The following is a 19,482-nucleotide window of genomic DNA, read 5'->3' as shown; positions in this document are numbered from 1 at the left end:
GTTTAAGAAACAGTTACTTTCACTGTGCTTGGAAACTCCTAAAATGTGTTCCCCCAAAGGCATAGACATTTAGCTCATCTCTACAAAACAGATGGGGGCAAACACAAAAACTTGGTTCCAATACCTAAGTCTGAATCCACACTCTGCTCTTCTTGGCAACTATCTTCTTCCAAGCCAGTTTCCCTTTCTTCATCATCTGAAACCAATTCCTTGTCACTCAGAACTTCCTCGCTTTCAGACTGATACACTTGTTTGGAAGGACGCTCAAACATCAAGAAAGGATCCTGGGTGTTTGTATTAGTGGTCAAGTCTTCCATTGCACTGCACTGTGAGGAAAATAAGCTACCAGAACATCTCGCTTCCTCATTAAGGTGATGTTCCTGGGACACCTTGGCTGATGTTACCTGGCCACTGCAGTCATTTAAGCCACTCTTCAATGATTCTAGGTTCTCCTCTGTTTCCTTAGACAGACCCTCAGTGGCAACAGTGTTACATCCGGTAGATGGAGACAGTGTACTGGTTACTTTACCAAACAATAATTGTTGGAAGCAGGGAAGCTCTTCATCCTCACTAGACACAGTCTCTTCTGACTCTAGTTTGCCAGCCCCTCTTTGGTGACCCTGAGCCAAATGTGTATGGGTGAAAGGGCCAGGGCTCCCTCTGAATTCTCCTTTTTGGACACTTTCACTAAAAACAGCAGATCTTTCCTTAATGTCACTTTCAGCAAAGTGGCTATTTTCTTTTATTTCATCATCATTTAACAAGTTGTCAGGTGTCTCAGAACAAACCTGAGAAGCATGACGGCTTCCCGTAGGTTGTTCGAGGTTATCTGAAATTAGACATGGGGAGAAATCTGCCTTAACAGCCTGAGGCATGTCCTCATTTTCTCCTTGCCTTTTTATTTCAGGATGGTGACAGTTACTTACAGGAAGACTTTGCTTATAGACTTCAGGTTGCGTAAGACCTAATCCGAGTAAAGCTCTTAATTTAGGTTCTCTGTTTCTACCTGGTTCTGCTTGAATGTTTTCACCACTGGAACCTACTTCATTAACACTAGAGCCTACTTCATTAGTACTGGAACCTACTTCATTTACACTGCTTGAGCTGACTTCTTTAAAAGTGCTTTCTTGAATGTTATTTTGGCTGATTGTGCTCACTGCACTTTGAATGATGCTCTCACTTCCCAATGTTTTTTCAGGTGACGTTACAGGTTCCTCAAACTTCTCTGATGGGCTTTTTTTACATATGGTTTTAACAGATGACTTGATGGGAGAAAGTGATGGTATAAGATTTGGTTTTTCTGAAACCCCTTGTTTATTTGCAAAAACAAGTTCAGTTTTGTGGCCTCTCAACTGTGATGACTGACAAACCCTAGTTACTTCTTTTGCGCTACATTTGGCATCGTCACCTGGCGTCCTATCTTGCTGATCAGCCACAGGAAAGTGCACTGTTGTACAAATGGCCTGCACGTGCTGGCTTTTAGACTCACTCTTTCCCTGACTGTCTTCTTTTTGTCTGCATTTGAGGGGGTCTCTTGGACTTTGATCCCTTAAGGACCCCGAGTGGGCAAAGACTGTGGCACATTCCTTTTGTGGATTTCCTGGATTGGAAAACAGAGCAAATGTCTGACGCTTTGAAGCCTTGAATGTATTCTGCAAATACTGTGTATCAAGTTCACTGTCTTCCATTTCTCTGCTTGTCTCCTGAATGACGTAGTTAATGTCATGTCCCAGTAGATCCTGAAAGCCCTCTGTGTTGTTTTTGGTATCTTTAAAATCCCTATGGATAAGTTCCTTGGGGTTTTTGGTTGCTGTACACAGACTCACACATGGATTTGGTGCAGTCTTTGCCTTTTCTGGGGTTTTAGCTTCTAGTAATGAGATACTATCCTGAGTGCTATAATCAGTATCAGGAACCAAGGAAATATTGGTACTCTCTACAGATCTTTCAATTTGCAAAGCTTTTCCTTCTCTTAATATCAGATCTTTGGGGTCTTTGGTACTATTCGACACTTGAATTGTTCCTAGGTTCTCCTCTCTTTGAAGGCTAGGATGAACAAACTCTTCAGGTTTACTAGAACAGTTAGTAAAATAACCAGGTGTGTTTGTTAACTTTAGTTCTGGAAAAGCATCACTAGCAAGTCTTTTATTTATTTGTTCATATGTTTTGTTATTCTTCTTGGCTCCAGCAGTAAGTTCTTTATCTCCAATGAGTTGAAGCTTTTGGCTCTGCCTGACTGGCATTTGGCTAGAATGTTTTTTCTTCATCTCTTCATTGCTAGAACTGCTATCAATTGGTAGCTCAGTATGATTAGGTAGACTTGGGTTTCTACTGACTACTAGTTCAAGTTCAGGAATTTTCCTGGTAGAGGACTTTCTCTTCAGCCTATTCTTAGGTGCTTTTGAACTGTGGATATTCAATTCTAGTTCCATATTGCTTATACTGATGCTTATAGGTTCAGCCTCAGTTCTGAAAACAGATTCTTTTTCCAATGATTCTGCTGGGTTAGCGTTTTGCTCTTTCTGAACATAATCACGTTTTGTTTTATTCTCATGACCATCACTAGTAATATTCATCCCATGACGTTTCTGCTCTGTTTGGTCAGTTCCCTCCGTCATCTTTTCAGGAGTCTTTGGAACAATCGTCAAATCGACTTTCTTGATAAAATCCTCAGGCTGAAGGCCTGATGTACCTCTCCTTTTACATTTTAGTTTATTTGTGAGGGGCTGCTCTTGTGTTATCTGAGGTTCTACAGTAAATGCGCCTAGAATTAGATCTTCAGCTATGTGGCTGAAGTTAGGGAGACTTGACTTCCTCCGATAGGTTTTCCCAAATATTTTATCTTCAATATTACTCTCTACGGGTTTGGAGTGGACTCTTTCGTGTATTAAAGTACCATGAGGATCACTGGCCATTAAGTTGATTTTCTCTGAAGAACCTGAATATCCATCAACTTTATTTGGAATTTCCACTGCACCAGCTACTTCATTATTTGATTCAGACCCCCCATCGCACGAGTCGTCAGAAGTTAATATTTCATCACTTCTGGAAAACCAGTCATTAACTTTCTGTATGCTATTATTCAGGGTTACCCAAGGAACATCTTGGGAATCTCCAGGACTGTCAGGGCATGCAGGTTTCTGCTTACGCAGTTCTTTTCTTCTGTACAGGGGATCAGTGTTCAGAACTATCTTTTTCTCAGTGCTGGGAATCTGCCTATCCTTACATGTGCCCTTACTTTCAGCCCATCTGCTCTGCTGGCTCTTTACTAAGACAGGCTGTTTGCTTTTATTACAGAATTCAGCCTTTTCTACATTCAGTCTGTTTTCAGTGAGCAATAAACTGCTGTTCTCATGCTGTAATGAGCTGGCATGAGTATCTGTGCCACATGGCTCCACGTGAAAGTCTGAAACAGAAATACCCTGATACTTTTCTGGATGCGTCTCAGTTGCATGCTTCTGGGTGGTGATCAGATCTTTAATACTGAGTTGATGATGTTCAGTATTTGTTATGTCCTTCTCAGAAAACTCACAAGCAGCTGGAAAGAACAACAACAACAACAACAACAAGGTGCTTAAAAACAGAATTAGTATGAAAACAATATGTACTTAATACAACTTAGTAACTTGGTTGGAGGGTAATGAAGAACTGGCTATTCTTAGAGAAATTAACCTCAGACTACCAAGTATACTGAAGATGTAGCTCATACTTTTTTGCTTAATTCCTATTTGTCTAGATTCTCATTATTTCTGCTCAAGATAATTAAAATTTTAATTTCAGAATTCTCCCTACTCATAAATCACACCTTCTAGTTCCCTAACCTTTAACAGTGAATTAAAAGCAGTTTGAGACTCACAGACACAGAGAACAGACAAGTGGTTGCTAAGGGGGAAGGGAGTTGGAAGAGGGATGGAGGGGGAATTTGGAGTTAGTAGATACAAACTAGTATATATAGAATAGATAAATAACAAGGTGTTACTGTATAGCACAGGGAACTATATTCAATATCCTGTGATAAAACCGTAACATAGAAAAGAACATGGAAAAAAAAAGAATGTGTATTTTATATATATGTAACTGAATCACTTTGCTGTGCAGCAGAAATCAATACAATGTTGTAAATCAACTATACTTCAATTTAAAAAAGCAGTTTGGGCATCAGATATATAACATTCTATCTTCAGACTAATACTCCCTGTATCTGAGTACTAGTAAGCAAAATATGAAATACAAACACAGCAATTAAAAGTAAAAAGGCAACAACCAATCACATAGGGTACTATTATAACCAAACTGGTCTAGTGCCATTGAAATAGATCAGGCTGTACTATGACATCCGAGAAAGTACCATATCCTAACTCTGCCAAAAGATATTGTAAATTATAAAAATGTTCCAAATGGTTCTTCAAAATACTCTAATTACCGTACTGTATCTACTTATTCTCTCTTTAGTGTCTGTTAAGTTAGAAGACTTGCCATTACCCTTTTCTGCAGGATTCAAATTGGTCTTGGCCTTGGCTCCTTGAGGGGTGATTTCTAACAATTCATGGTCTCCCACACTATAAGGAAAAGACACAAGCCTTAGTGAAAAAGTTGTTTATATGTGCACAGGGTTGTCAAATAATCAAATATTTTAGCTTTGCTAGGTAGGGCTGTGATAAACTGATCGATTTGATTCACTTTCTGAAATCAGCACTCTCCTTTGGTAACTTCTAGACAAAATGAAATGGTCATAGACAGAACACAAAAATCAGAGCAGGAGTATAGAACATTGCTTTATGGACACACAAATATGAGCCAAAATTTAAATGACAGTTGAATAATAGCTAAAAGATAGTAAAGAAAAAACCAACAAAACCTAAAGTATGTATTAATGAAAACACAAGCACAGTTACCTAAACAAAGGGAGCACTGGGATGGAACAGACATTCCAGTAGAATGCAAAGAACATATCACTTTGGAACACTGCCTTCTGGGCTTTTTCTCAAGCTAAAAACCATTTTCTCCCAATGGGGAGACCAGGAAAATGTCACTTGCAAACAAAATCTCATTGACAGTGACATTATCATAGTTCAGACAAGCTATCACAGATCTTAGGGTCATGCAATAATTCCTAAGGAAAGCAATTTAACAAGTAATCCATTTTGGGGCTGCTTGCAAATTATGCTTTAATTGATGTAGACAAAGTCTGAGTTACAGACAGAATTAAGGAACAGTAGAAGGAAAAATTGAAAACTGAGTAATGTTTTCAGCAGCCACAATCACCACTGAGTCAACACTGTTGTACACAAGGAACTAAGCCAGAGCACAGCCATCTGCTGGAAGCAAGTCTGTGCAGAGTTCTACTGTTACTTTAACTCTTACAAATGCTTTACTAAGAAACCAAACAAACAAAAAGGATATTTTCTCAGCTATAAAATAAGGTTAAAGTAGATTATCTTTAAGGTCTATTCCAATGCCATGATTCTGACCTAAAGAAATATCAATCCTTAATATTAACTAAATACAAAAATGCCAGTTTCATAGAAAAAAGCACTCTGACTCACCTGAAATAACTGGCCTTATTAACTGTGTCTTCAGAAGAATCAGATCCTAAAAAAATTCCCCAAAGACCCCCAAATAAGAAATCAATAAAAGGATTTTTATTGAAAGGGTTAAACTCAAAAAACTGTACTTGTTGCAAAACATATTTTCAAGGAATATTTACTGAGCACCCAGTACATGGCAGGGCTTCCCAGGTGGCGCTAGTGGTAAAGAACACACCCACCAATGAAGGAGATGATGTGGGTTTGATCCCTGGGTCAAGAAGATCTCCTGGAAGAGGGCATGGCAACCCATTCCAGTATTCTTGCCTGGAGAATCCCATGGACAGAGGAGCCTGGCGGGTTACAGCCCATGGGGTCGCAACAGTCAGACACGACTAAAGTGACTTAGCACACATACACTACATTGCAGGAACAATGATACGTATGTCAGGCAACAAAGAACTGTGGTTACAAGTACAGGTTCTGAAGCCAGAATTCCCATGTGTGAATTGTGGCTCTGTCACTAACTACCTAGCTTTACGACCCCGGCAGAATTTCTTAACCTCTCTGTGCCTTAAATTCCCTCATCTATAAAACAGTGTAATAGTTGGAACCACCTCAGGTTTGTCATGCATCTTATGAGAGTAACACAAGTAAAACCCCAGTGCCTGGACTACAGTAACTGTTCCTAAATATTGTCTATTATAATTATTTTTATGAGGCAACATCTGTAGTCTAGGAACTTATGATCTTAAAAGAGGAAAAGACATATACGAAATTTCTGAAGAATCTGCTTAGTGCTATGGCAAACATATGGTGGTTCCTGGGAGCCCAAAGGAGGGCCATTCTTACCAATTATAAATATATTCTATAGGATAAAGCATAGAGAGACCTGTTTGAACTGAGCTCAGCTGTTCTTAAGTCTTTCTGCTGCTGCTGCTGCTGCTGCTAAGTCGCTTCAGTTGTGTCTGACTCTGTGCGACCCCATAGACGGCAGCCCACCAGGCTCCCCAGTCCCTAGGATTCTCCAGGCAAGAACACTGGAGTGGGTTACCATTTCCTTCTCCAATGCATGAAAAAGAAAAGCGAAAGTGAAGTCACTCAGTTGTATCTGACTCTTAGCAACCCCATGGACTGCAGCCTACCAGGCTCCTCCGTCCATGGGATTTGCCAGGCAAGTGTACTGGACTGGGGTGCCATTCCCTTCTCTGCTAGTCTAGTATAATTAATTTTCAGTTCAATTCAGTCACTCAGTCGTGTCCAACTCTGCCACCCCATGGACTGTAGCACGCCAGGCTTCCCTGTTCATCACCAACTCCTGGAGCTTACTCAAACTCATGTCCTTTGAGTTGAGGATGCCATCCAACCATCTCATCCTCTGTCATCCCCTTCTCCTCTTTCTTCAATCTTTCCCAGCATCAGGGTCTTTTCCAATGAGTCAGTTCTTCGCATCAGGTGGCAAAAGTATTGGAGCTTCAGCTTCAGCATCAGTCCATCCAATGAATATTCAGGACTGATTTCCTTTAGGACTGACTGGTTGGATCTCCTTGCAGTCCAAGGGACTCTCACGAGTCTTCTCCAACACCACAGTTCAAAATCATCAATTCTTCTGCACTCAGCTTTCTTTATGGTCCAACTCACATCCATACATGACTACTGGAAAAACCATAGCTTTGACTAGACGGACCTTTGTGGACAAAGTAATGTCTCTGCATTTTAATATGCCATCTAGGTTGTTAATAGCTTTTCTTCCAAGGAGCAAGTGTCTTTTAATTTCATGGCTGCAGTCACCATCTGCAGTGATTTTGGAGCCCAAGAAAATAAAGTCTCTCACTGTTTCCATCGTCTCCCCATCTATTTGCCATGAAATAATGGGACCGGATTCCATGATCTCAGCTTTCTGAACGTTGAGTTTGAAGCCACCTTTTTCACTCTCCTCTTTGACTTTCATCAAGAGGCTCTTTAGTTCTTCTTCACTTTCTGCCGTAAGGATGCATATTGATATTTCTCCCGGCAATCTTGATTCCAGCTTGTGCTTCATCCAGCTCCACATGATGTACTCTGCATATAAGTTAAATAAGCAGGGTGACAATATACAGCCTTGATGTACTCCTTTCCTGATCTGGAACCAGTCTGTAGTTGCATGTTCAGTTCTAACTGTTGCTTCTTGACCTGCATACAGATTTCTCAGGAGGCAGGTATGGTGGTTTGGTATTCCCATTTCTTTCAGAATTTTCCACACTTTGTTGTGATCCACACAGTCAAAGATGTTGATGTAGTCGATAAAGTCTAGATAAATCTTTCTAGTCTAGTATAATTAATCTTCAGTTCAGTTCAGTCGCTCAGTTGTGTCTGACTCTTTGAGACCCCATGAATTGCAGCACGCGAAGCCTCCCTGTCTATCACCAACTCCCAGAGTTCACTCAAACTCACGTCCATCGAGTCGGTGATGCCATCCAGCCATCTCATCCTCTGTCATCCCTTCTCCTCCTGCCCCCAATCCCTCCCAGCATCAGGGTCTTTTCAAATGAGTCAACTCTCCGAATGAGGTGGCCAAAGTACTGCACTTTCAGCTTTAGCATCATTCCTTCCAAAGAAATCCCAGGGCTGATCTCCTTCAGAATGGACTGGTTGGATCTCCTTGCAGTCCAAGGGACTCTCAAGAGTCTTCTCCAACACCACAGTTCAAAACCATCAATTCTTCAGCGCTCAGCTTTCTTCATAGCCTAACTCTCATACCCATACATGACTACTGGAAAAACCATAGCCTTGACTAGACGGACCTTGGTAGACAAAGTAATGTCTCTGCTTTTGAATATGCTATCTAGTTGGTCATAACTTTCCTTCCAAGGACTAAACGTCTCTTAATTTCATGGCTGCAGTCACCATCTGCAGTGATTTTGGAGCCCCAAAAATAATGTCAGCCACTGTTTCCACTGTTTCCCCATCTATTTGCCAGGAAGTGATGGGACCAGATGCCATGATCTCAGTTTTCTGAATGTTATACTTTAAGCCAACTTTTGCACTCTCCTCTTTGACTTTCATCAAGAGGCTCTTTAGTTCTTCTTCACTTTCTGCCATTAGGGTGGTGTCATCTGCATATCTGAGGTTATTGATATTTCTCCCGGCAATCTTGATTCCAGCTTGTGCTTCCACCAGCCCAGCATTTCTCATGATGTACTCTGCATATAAGTTAAATAAACAGGGTGACAATATACAGCCTTGACGTACTGCTTTTCCTATTTGGGACCAGTCTGTTGTTCCATGTCCAGTTCTAACTGTTGCTTCCTGACCTGCGTATAGGTTTCTCAAGAGGCAGGTCAGGTGGTCTGGTATCCCCATCTCTTTCAGAATTTTCCAGTTTATTGTGATCCACATAGTCAAAGGCTTTGGCATAGTCAATAAAGCAGAAACAGATATTTCTCTGGAACTCTCTTGCTTTTTCAATGATCCAGCGGATGTTGGCAATTTGATCTCTGGTTCCTCTGCCTTTTCTAAAACCAGCTTGAACATCTGGAAGTTCACGGTTCACATATTGCTGGAGCCTGGCTTGGAGAATTTTGAGCATTACTTTACTAGCGTGTGAGATGAGTGCAATTGTGCGGTAGTTTGAGCATTCTTTGGGACTGGAATGAAAACTGACCTTTTCCAGTCCTGTGGCCACTGCTGAGTTTTCCAAATCTTAGACCCAAATGCTATAGCCCACCCATCATGTTCTTTCTTAGCCCTACTCTCCATCTTCCCAAACTGTGTTTGCACATACTTAAGTTTGAGTGAACTCCAGGAGTTGGTGATGGACAGGGAGGCCTGGCGTGCTGCAATTCATGGAGTCGCAAAGAGTCGGACATGACTGAGCGACTGAACTAAACTTAACTGAAAACCACATATCCTTCGTTTTGTTCTCTTTATAAAGTAAGGTGCTTTAAAGTGAGACCTGCATCTTTCTACATTATTTATCACACATCATAAGGCTAGAAAATTTATTTTATTCTTACTTTTCAGGGCTCCCTGCCATTGCATAAATTGTGACCAAGGTTTTTAGTAAAACTCTTAGACAAGGAATCCAGCAACTATTATTCTAAACTTACAAAATCTGAGACTCTTACCCAATTCAATGTAGACGGACTTATTCTGAGATTGTGTCTGCTGCTTTGTCCTCAGAGATCTGACAATTCCAAGGTTAGAGAGTTCGACAGTAAGACTGGTTTCCTGCTAAGCAGTAAATGATCAACAAATCGTTAGCCAGTTCTATGCATTGTTTTCCTTAAGAGAAACTCAAAGCTCTGGACAAAACAAACAGACAGGTATCAATGAGCTAACCTCAAAAAAACACTTGGCAAACTATGCACTAAGATGTACGAGTCTTGTGTGGTTTGAATACTTTCTCCCTCTCTCAGTTGTTCTAAATTTTTCTATACTTAAGTGTGTATCATCTGTGTAATTTTTTTAAGGATAAGGAAAGCATATTTTAAATTTTCATTTTCTTTCTTTTTTAAATGGGGAAAGCATATTTTAAACTAATACTTTATATTATAGTGTAGAAAAGGAATGAAATTGATTTACTACACACTTCTAATCACATCTGATAACAGAGGCAATAACGAAGATAAAGTAAATTTTTAAAAAGGATAAATGAAAATAAAAAAAGAAAAGAAAAGAATAAAATCCAGCAGGCTTAATATTCAGTACAGGAAAGAATATTACTCTGATGAAGCTTTCCTTCTTTTGGGGCCCTTCAACATCTACTGAGAAATGAATGCTGGTCCTATGAGAACTATTATTTTTAAGATCCTCATTATTCATTCACATATGAGTAACAATAGAGCAAATCTCTGTATTTTCTTTGACAATCACACTTAAAGTTGAAGCAATTTTCAAGTATTAAAAACTGATCTCCCCCGCCCACCCCCGGCAACTTTTCAGAGGAAGTAAAATAGAAGATACTTCTTCGTGTCTGGAGAAGTGCCATAAGACGGTTATTTTAAAATTTAGCAAATAAATAATAATAAAACAAAAGCTAGCAAGCTAAAAACCATCAGTGTCCTTGTGGCCATCTTAGACAAGCATCAGAATGGATAAAGCACTAAAACCAGGGACCTTCTCTCAACTCCTTTAACTCTTGTTCAGATACTTAATTGACCATCTTCCCTTGTTTACTTGACTTTATATAAATCCAAAAGCATCCAGCACGTTCACTAACTCTCATGCTCCATAAAGAGTTATTATCAGAACACACAAAAGTGGCCTTACCAAGGTAGGATTTTCAGGTTCACTCTGCCAAAGTCTTTTGGCCCGGTTCCGGTAGCCCATACTTTGGATTATAGAAACTTCCTCCTTCAGATGCTCAGGAGAGTTATCTTCCTTTCTCGAAAAGTTATAGCTGTTTGCAACTGTGAGTTACAAAGAGAAACACTATTTTTGCAGTTAGAAAAAAAAAATGTATTAGGTTCCCTGGTGGCTCAGTGGTAAAGAATCCACCTGCCGATGCAGGAGATCCCTGATCCAGGAAGATCCCATATGTCACGGAGCAACTAAGTCCATGTGCCACAGCTATTGAGCCTGTGCACCCTAGAGCCTGTGCTCCACAACAAGAGAAGCCACCGCAATGAGCAACTGGAGAGTACCCCTTGCTTACTGCAACTAGAAAAAAGCCTGCACAGCAACAGAAACCCAGCATAGCCAAAAATAAATAAATAAAATTTAAACATACATATATTAAAAAAAAAAAGATTACAGGTAGTTAAAATTAACCTAGACCAAAAGGTATGGTCTTATCACCTATTCATATAAAATAACTGCACAAACTTCCATTTTAATAGATGGCCCCTTGAGCGCTGGTGGCAAGAATACCAGAAGAATTATACAAAAAAGATCTTCGTGACCCAGATAATCACGATGGTGTGATCACTCACACTCACCTAGAGCCAGAAATCCTGGAATGTGAAGTCAAGTGGGCCTGAGGAAACATCATTACAAACAAAGCTAGTGGAGGTGATGGAATTCCAGTTGAGCGATTTCAAATCCTGAAAGATGATGCTGTGAAAGTGCTGCACTCAATATGTCAGCAAATTTGGAAAACTCAGCTGTGGCCACAGGACTGGAAAGGGTCAGTTTTCATTCCAATCCCAAAGAAAGGCAATGCCAAAGAATGCTCAAACTACTGCACAATTGCACTCATCTCACAGGCTAGTAAAGTAATGCTCAAAATTCTCCAAGCCAGGCTCCAGCAATATGTGAACCGTGAACTTCCAGATGTTCAAGCTGGTTTTAGAAAAGGCAGAGGAACCAGAGATCAAATTGCCAACATCCGCTGGATCATTGAAAAAGCAAGAGTTCCAGAGAAACATCTATTTCTGCTTTATTGACTATGCCAAAGCCTTTGACTATGTGGATCACAATAAACTGGAAAATTCTGAAAGAGATGGGGATACCAGACCACCTGACCTGCCTCTTGAGAAACCTATATGCAGGTCAGGAAGCAACAGTTAGAATTGGACATGGAACAACAGACTGGTCCCAAATAGGAAAAGCAGTACGTCAAGGCTGTATATTGTCACCCTGTTTATTTAACTTATATGCAGAGTACATCATGAGAAATGCTGGGCTGGTGGAAGCACAAGCTGGAATCAAGATTGCCGGGAGAAATATCAATAACCTCAGATATGCAGATGACACCACCCTAATGGCAGAAAGTGAAGAAGAACTAAAGAGCCTCTTGATGAAAGTCAAAGAGGAGAGTGCAAAAGTTGGCTTAAAGTACAACATTCAGAAAACTAAGATCATGGCATCTGGTCCCATCACTTCATGGCAAATAGATGGGGAAACAGTGGAAACAGTGGCTGACATTATTTTTTGGGCTCCAAAATCACTGCAGATGGTGATTGCAGCCATAAAATTAAGAGACGTTTAGTCCTTGGAAGGAAAGTTATGACCAACCTAGATAACATATTCAAAAGCAGAGACATTACTTTGTCTACCAAGGTCCGTCTAGTCAAGGCTATGGTTTTTCCAGTGGTCGTGTATGGATGTGAGAGTTGGACTATAAAGAAAGCCGAGGGCCAAAGAATTGATGGTTTTGAACTGTAGTGTTGGAGAAGACTCTTGAGAGTCCCTTGGACTGCAAGGAGATCCAACCAGTCCATCCTAAAGCAGATCAGTCCTGGGTGTTCATTTGAAGGACTGATGTTGAAGCTGAAACTCCAATACTTTGGCCACCTGATGTGAAGAGCTGACTCATTTGAAAAGACCCTGATGCTGGGAAAGATTGAGGGTAGGAGGAGAAGGGGACAACAGAGATTAGATGGTTGGATGGTATCACCGACTCAATGGACATGGGTCTGGGTGGATTCCGGGAGTTGGAGATGGACAGGGAGGCCTGCTGTGCTGTGGTTCATGGGGTCGCAAAGAGTCGGACATGACTGAGCGACTGAACTGAACTGAGCATTGGTACCTGGGGTTATGCAGTACTTACACTGCAATCCTGTGTCAAGCTCAAAAGCATGAATGATCTTCAACAGCTCTTCAACAAGTTGACTAAATCTTGTACTTTCTTGTAGGCTTCTGAAAGTAAATTGATTGAAAGACACACTTAGCAGGAGATTATCAACTTAAGGACACTAAAATAAGAAAAGACATTAAACAAATAAAAAAAGATGCAGCAACAGTAAAAAAAAAAAAAAAATTTGATAAGAACAGAGCTATTAAGTGACATTACACTATAATCAAAACATCACTGACAGCAGAATAAACCATACAGCAGTATTGTTTTTATATACATGTATTTTTGCCATTCAAGCTTCTCAAAAGCCTATAACTATCTAAAATAATAGTACTTTGAATCCACAGTAGATATAAATCCACTGCATATAGAATTTAGTATTCTTGACATCTGAATCCCATCCACCCAAACCCCCAATTCTAGCTCTCAGGGATTTCTGCCAAATGATGATTACACTATTTTGAAATCACAGATAGATAACAATGTCCAAAGAGAGATTTTGGTTTAGGAAAGTTGTAGGACAATATAATTTATTTATTCATTTAAATCTGACTGACTACCATGTGCCAAACATTGGATAAACAGTGTTGACCAAGATAGACAAAGCCAGTGTCCTAACAGAACTTACATCCTGGCCAGAGGGACACACAATATATAAATCCACTGTGTTTGTGTGTAAAAAATTAAGTAGAAATAAGTGCAAGAAAGAAAAATAAAATCAGCATTAAGATAATGGGGGAAGGGTGGTACAGTCCTATATTAGGTAAGACTGTAAGTTCTTATATCATTCAGAAGGATTAGAAAAAGGCAATGAATTGCAAATAACTGCACAAGGCAGATGTACTATAAAACTCTCAGAAAAATGATTTTGAACATAATTTACCCTGTCAGCTAAACAGCCTTTCATATATTTTTCTACTGATGAGTGGTTTGATAGAAACACCAACTATATTATTAAGGAATTTTCACTTTTTCCTGATATTGTCACTTCTAACCTCCCATCAACTACCAAAATTATATACCTTTTGGTTATATCATTCTTACACAAAGGACATTGTGAAGGCCCTTTCTTCTGGTTGAGAAGTTTCAGCATACAAAATCTATAAATTATAACGAATGAAAAGAACTCAAGTTATATTCTTTTTCTGCAGAGAGAATATTCAAAAAGCAAATAACCATGAAACGATCTATTGACTGGACTTAAGAGCCATTTTGAAGGTAATGGCAGATGAATTACAACAAGTGGCTTTCTTTAATTGTTTTTAGATGCTGCATAAGAAGAAAACCAAACTACATAAGCAATAATCTATGAAAACTGAACTTACATCCATATGTCTTTCTGTTATGATCAAATTAAACTTATTAAAAGTTAATATAGCATATTTAATGATATACTCATAAGCATTTCAGGCTGCATAATCAGATGTAAATGGTAAGTACCTCAGGTAAAATTATTATAATTAGTTTAAAAACTTAGTACCTCAATACAAAAGTTATAGTAATCAAGACAGTATGGTACTAGCATAAAGACAGATAAACAGATAGAACAGAATGAGAGTATAAGTCATACATCTATGGTCAAGTGATTTTCAACAATAGCACCATGACAATTAAATGGAAAAAGAATAATCTTAATAGTACTCGGACAACTAAATATTCACATGCAAAAAAAAAAAAACAAATATAGATTCCTACCTCACACAATACAGAAAAATTAACTCAAAATGGGTCACAGAACTAAATGCAAGAACTAAAATATAAATGTTTGTGACCATGGGTTAAGCAATGGTTTCTTAAATAAAGAAATGGCAAAAGCACAAGCAACCAAAGGAAAAAACGGGAGTATCAAACTTAAAAACTTTTGTGGTACAAATAATACCATGAAAAAACTGACAGGATAATCCATAGAACGAGAGAAAATATCTGTTAATCATATATTTGATAAGGGACTTGTATCCAGAATATATAAAGAACTCTTAAAACTCAGTAAAAAAGAAACGTAACCCAATTAAAAAATGGGCAAAGGATTTGAAGAGCCATTTTCTCCAAAGATAAACAAGTGATCAATAAGCACATGAAAAGCGACTTCTCTGGTGGTTTAATGGTTGCTAATCTGCTTGCAAATGCAGGGGACATGGGTTCGATCCCTGGTCCAAGAAGATCCCACATGCCATGGGGCAATTGAGCCCGAGCACCATAACTACAGAGAAGCCCTCTCACTGCAACTAAGACCTGATATAGCCAAATAAATAAATATTTTTAAAAACAGACAAAACAAAAAACTGAATTGTACACTTTAAATGGATGGATTTTATAGCATGTAAATTATATCTCAATAAGACATGTTTAAAAAAAAACAAAAACCTCAAAGCAGGAAGAAAACATGCTCATTTTTATATTTACAAGGCCCAACAGAGTGTCTGTTGAACCAGACACTTGTTGAACCAAGCTATTCACCAGACCTCTAAGGAATGGAGGAGGCTCACTCAGGCTTTTAGGATGGCTTGGCATCTAGAACAATTGTTTTGGTTGTCTCAGACAGTGAATATGGCTAAGAAGACTTTGATGATCATATGCAACGTGTTCAGAGTTAGCTTCCTTAATAAAGCAAACTACTGCTCCCATTGGCTGGTGGTGTCCATAAAGATCAACATTCCCTAGGAAAAAGACAAAAGACCCAAAACAGAGGTAGACAGAAAAGGGAAGAGAGCAGAAGTAGCTGTGGTGATGATTATTAAAAGCAGTGATTCACTCATACAACCAATATTTAATAAGTTAGGTATCATTCTAATGCAAGAAATTCAGTGAAAAAGGAAAATAAAACCCCTGCCATTATAAAGGGCATGATATTATGGCGAGGGAGGTGAGTGGGGAAGGGATTAGAGAGAAGATACCAGGAAAGAAAAGATTATGGGAACTGAAAAGGCAGTGGGAATGGTGAGTCAGCACACTTAAGAGAAGCACTTTTTACTGGCCATGTCCTTTTTAACATGCATTGCTCTATCAACACAACCCTGAAGTATCATCTTCATTTTACAGTAGAGATTTGTCCCAGATCACACAGTAATCAAGTAAGTGGTAAAGGTGATATTGGATCTAGAACTTAAATGTATTGCAATAGCAAAGCCCATGGCTTTTCCACCAGATAAAGTAAATGTAGGTAGGGTTGGTCAAGGAGACCCAGGGGTCCTTCTACACCTCTACACCTATATAGATGCTTGAACGACCACATTGCACTTGACAGCATATAGGTTAGGAAATGGGGGTGTCAAAAAGTTAGCTGCTTTGTATAAAAAGTCCATTTAAAGAGCCAAAACAGGGACTTCCCTGGAGGTCCAGTGGGGAAACTAAGATATATGTTGGTGTGGTGTAGCCAAAAAAATAAACTTTTTAATTAAAAAAAAAAAAGAGCCACAAAATAGAGGCTACCACTCCTTGCTGCTGCTGCTAAGTCGCTTCAGTAGTGTCCGACTCTGTGCGACCCCATAGACGGCAGCCCACCAGGCTCTCCCATCCATGGGATTCTCCAGGCAAGAACACTGGAGTGGGTTGCCATTTCCTTCTCCATTGCGTGAAAAGTGAAAGTAAAGTCGCTCAGTCGCGTCCGACTCTTAGCGACCCCATGGACTGCAGCCTACCAGGCTCCTCCATCCATGGGATTTTCTAGGCAAGAGTACTGGAGTGGGGTGCCATTGCCTTCTCCAACAATTCCTTGAGAAGATGCAAATACTACCTGCACTCTACCATAATGGCTCTAGGAGGCATCAAAGCATGGCACTGGCAAATGGCACAATTTAACAATTCAGAGTAGAGGTAGGGAGGTCATTCCCTAAACACAAGACTGCAGAATACAGTAGGGAAGCTATAGGATGACAAGCTAAGCTATAGATGTTGTAGCCTGTACATAATTACACAAATAACACCAGAGAAGCAGATATGTAGAAATCAACCAAGATATGGGTTGCAATCTTTCTTTACGCTAGGAAAAGGACAGACGCATAAAGGTTATTAACTAAACTCGAAAGAGAAAATGAACTTGTACATGATTTGAAAAGACTGAGGTAAGGAAAATACTGACAGATCAACAGAACACTGGCATGTCTTTCAGGGCTCTGAAGAATTTATTAAACTCTATTTTAGAGCTCTGGAGAATCTACGTGATACACTGATTAAATGAGAACACGTATACAAGTTCTACACAAGGTTCTCAACGAAAAGGTCTGAGACAAGTTTCGGGTTTCTTGGGTTTCTAAAGCCCAATGCTTAAGGAAAGGCAATACATTTTTAAAGCAAATGTAGTTATGTTTTCCAAAGGGCAGCTTCAGCTTTACAAGAAAAAGCTGATGGAGAATAGTAAAATCACAGTGCCACAAAACTAATTTGGGGGACTTTTCAGAGTACTCATTTTTTAGCATATCTGTACCCTGAACAGTTTAACAAGTTATGGAAACTCATCTGATTTTGAGTTGCTTGTCCAAGTCTATCCTGGCAGGAAGTAAAGAATTAATAGTTTTAAGTCTAGGCAAAATAAAGGCAAGCTGACTTTTGGCTACATTGTTATATTGTGTGCCCTGGATTACTGTCAACAGAGCTAAGATAATGGACTAATATGGTCCCTTGTTAGAGGAAATAAAGACCCTGACAGCTCCGTCGCTTAGCATCTCAGCATCCACTTACGTTGCTGGTCCCACCAAACCTTGTCAGTTTGGGTAATTAAAGCTCTGTTTTCTTGCTCAAACCTCTAGTTTGTACTTTAGTTCCAACAATTAAGAAGCTAAAAACAACAACAACAACAACAAAAAAAACAACAACAACAATTAAGAAGCTATCTTGAGTTCTTCATCTGGGAGATTCTGCCTGACTTCCTTCACGAGTATCAGTCCCGTGGGTCAAGGCTCTTGTCTCCTCAGGATGAGAATCTCATTGCTAACCCTCAATCTCCCATGGCTGGGTTGCTGTTACTTTTCTTCCTTTGTAACTGCCACCCTGAACTTCTCATTTCTGCTGCTAGACTCCTGCAAGACTACGTTCATCTACTTGCTAGATTATCCATCTCTTGCCTACTTCTGGCCCTCTGACACACCAACCTATTGCTACATTCCAGAATTCCCTGGTATCATGATCTAATGTATCTGGCCATGAAACCTCCCTGACACTGACTTACCACTTATCCGGATCTCCTCAGTTAACTGACCTCAAGACTTGCTTTACTTGGTCTTTCTGGTCTTTCAACCTCAGCCACGCTTGTTCTAGTCTCATTAATACTATCCTCCAAGTAAGTGTCTAGAAAGATCACCATTTCAGAACACTGCTTCTTAAACTTTAATATACATAAGAATCTCCTAGGGATCTTCTTCAAATGCACATTCTGATTCAGTAGGTTTGGGGTAAGGCTGAGATTCTAGCAAGTTCCCATGTGATGTGGTTGCCGCAGAGCCATGAGTCCCACTTTGAGTAGTCAATTTTCTAGAGTTGTGTTATCCAACACAGCTGCCACATGTGGCTACTGAGCACTCGAAATGTGGCCAGTCTGAACTAAGATGTATGTTAAGTATGGAAAAACACAGGCTTTCAGAGACTTACCACAAAAAAGAATGTCAATTATTTCACTAACATTTTTATATTTTGAAATGATAAAATTTTGTGTCATAACTAGATTAAAAATATATAACTATAGTTAATTTCACCTTAAAAAAAAAAAAAAACCTTTTAGTAGGGACTTTTCTAGTGGTCCAGTGGTTAAGACTCCACACTTCCACTGCAGGGGGAATTAAGTTCCATCCCTGGTCTGGGAACTAAGATACCACATGCCTTGGCACAGCAAAAAAAAAAAAAATCTTTTAATAATGTGGCTATAAGAAAATTTCAGTTAGATTTATGGCTCAGATTATATCTCTTTGGACAATGTGGTCTAGAGCTTTCAAAAAGTACTATACATTTCATCTGTTGTTTAGAAACTACAAGCTAATGCAGGAATGACCTAACGTTTTCTAAACTGGTACTACTGTAGCTTTTGTATATCTCAGGAAAGACTTCAGATCTACAGGCTTACTTGGTCAACAAAGCTGCTTTAGGGACTTCCCTGGTGGCCCAGTGGATAAGACTCTGTGCTCGTAATGCAGGGGGCACAGGTTCGATCCCTGATTAGGGAACTAGATCCCACATGCCACAACTGAGAGCTGGTTCAGCCTATATAAATAAATAAAATAGCCTAAATAAATAAATAAATGCTAAAAAAAAAAAACCAAAGCTGCTTTATTGTTAGCAATTAGAGTCCACCTTCAGAAAATCCAATTAATGCTTGGGGGTATTTTTCTGAGCTTTCTTTTCATATAGATCAAGGTGTTATTCAGACTATAAAGGTATTACAGAAGCTACTTCATGAAAAGTTGATATATCACACAGGCATTATATTACAATTTTAATTCTAATATACCACTTAAAATATGGCTGCCTTTT

At 39.4% G+C, this 19,482-nt stretch overlaps 1 protein-coding gene across 14 annotated transcripts in view; it reads right to left on the bottom strand.

The window, feature by feature from the left end:
- Positions 1 to 19,482, bottom strand: part of BRCA1 (BRCA1 DNA repair associated) — a 72,154-nt gene that overhangs the window by 42,038 nt on the left and 10,634 nt on the right. For 3 of the 14 annotated variants that reach the window (XM_086357511.1, XM_086357510.1, XM_086357517.1), the window contains 7 exons: positions 14,046 to 14,123; positions 12,997 to 13,085; positions 10,776 to 10,915; positions 9,632 to 9,737; positions 5,547 to 5,592; positions 4,483 to 4,559; positions 125 to 3,538 (listed from right to left, as the gene is read on the bottom strand). In XM_086357511.1, the coding sequence (XP_086213637.1) occupies positions 125 to 3,538; positions 4,483 to 4,559; positions 5,547 to 5,592; positions 9,632 to 9,737; positions 10,776 to 10,915; positions 12,997 to 13,085; positions 14,046 to 14,123 (3,950 nt within the window). The remainder of the gene's footprint in view (positions 1 to 124; positions 3,539 to 4,482; positions 4,560 to 5,546; positions 5,593 to 9,631; positions 9,738 to 10,775; positions 10,916 to 12,996; positions 13,086 to 14,045; positions 14,124 to 19,482) is intronic. The other 11 variants (XM_086357513.1, XM_086357512.1, XM_086357518.1 and 8 more) reach the window with 7 other exon arrangements.

The sequence above is a fragment of the Bos grunniens genome, chromosome 19 (genome assembly GCF_055505025.1).
Source record: "Bos grunniens cultivar Pamir isolate PY7600 chromosome 19, Bosgru_T2T1.0, whole genome shotgun sequence".
Lineage (NCBI taxonomy): Eukaryota > Metazoa > Chordata > Mammalia > Artiodactyla > Bovidae > Bos > Bos grunniens.
This window is presented reverse-complemented; position numbering and strand designations above follow the sequence as displayed.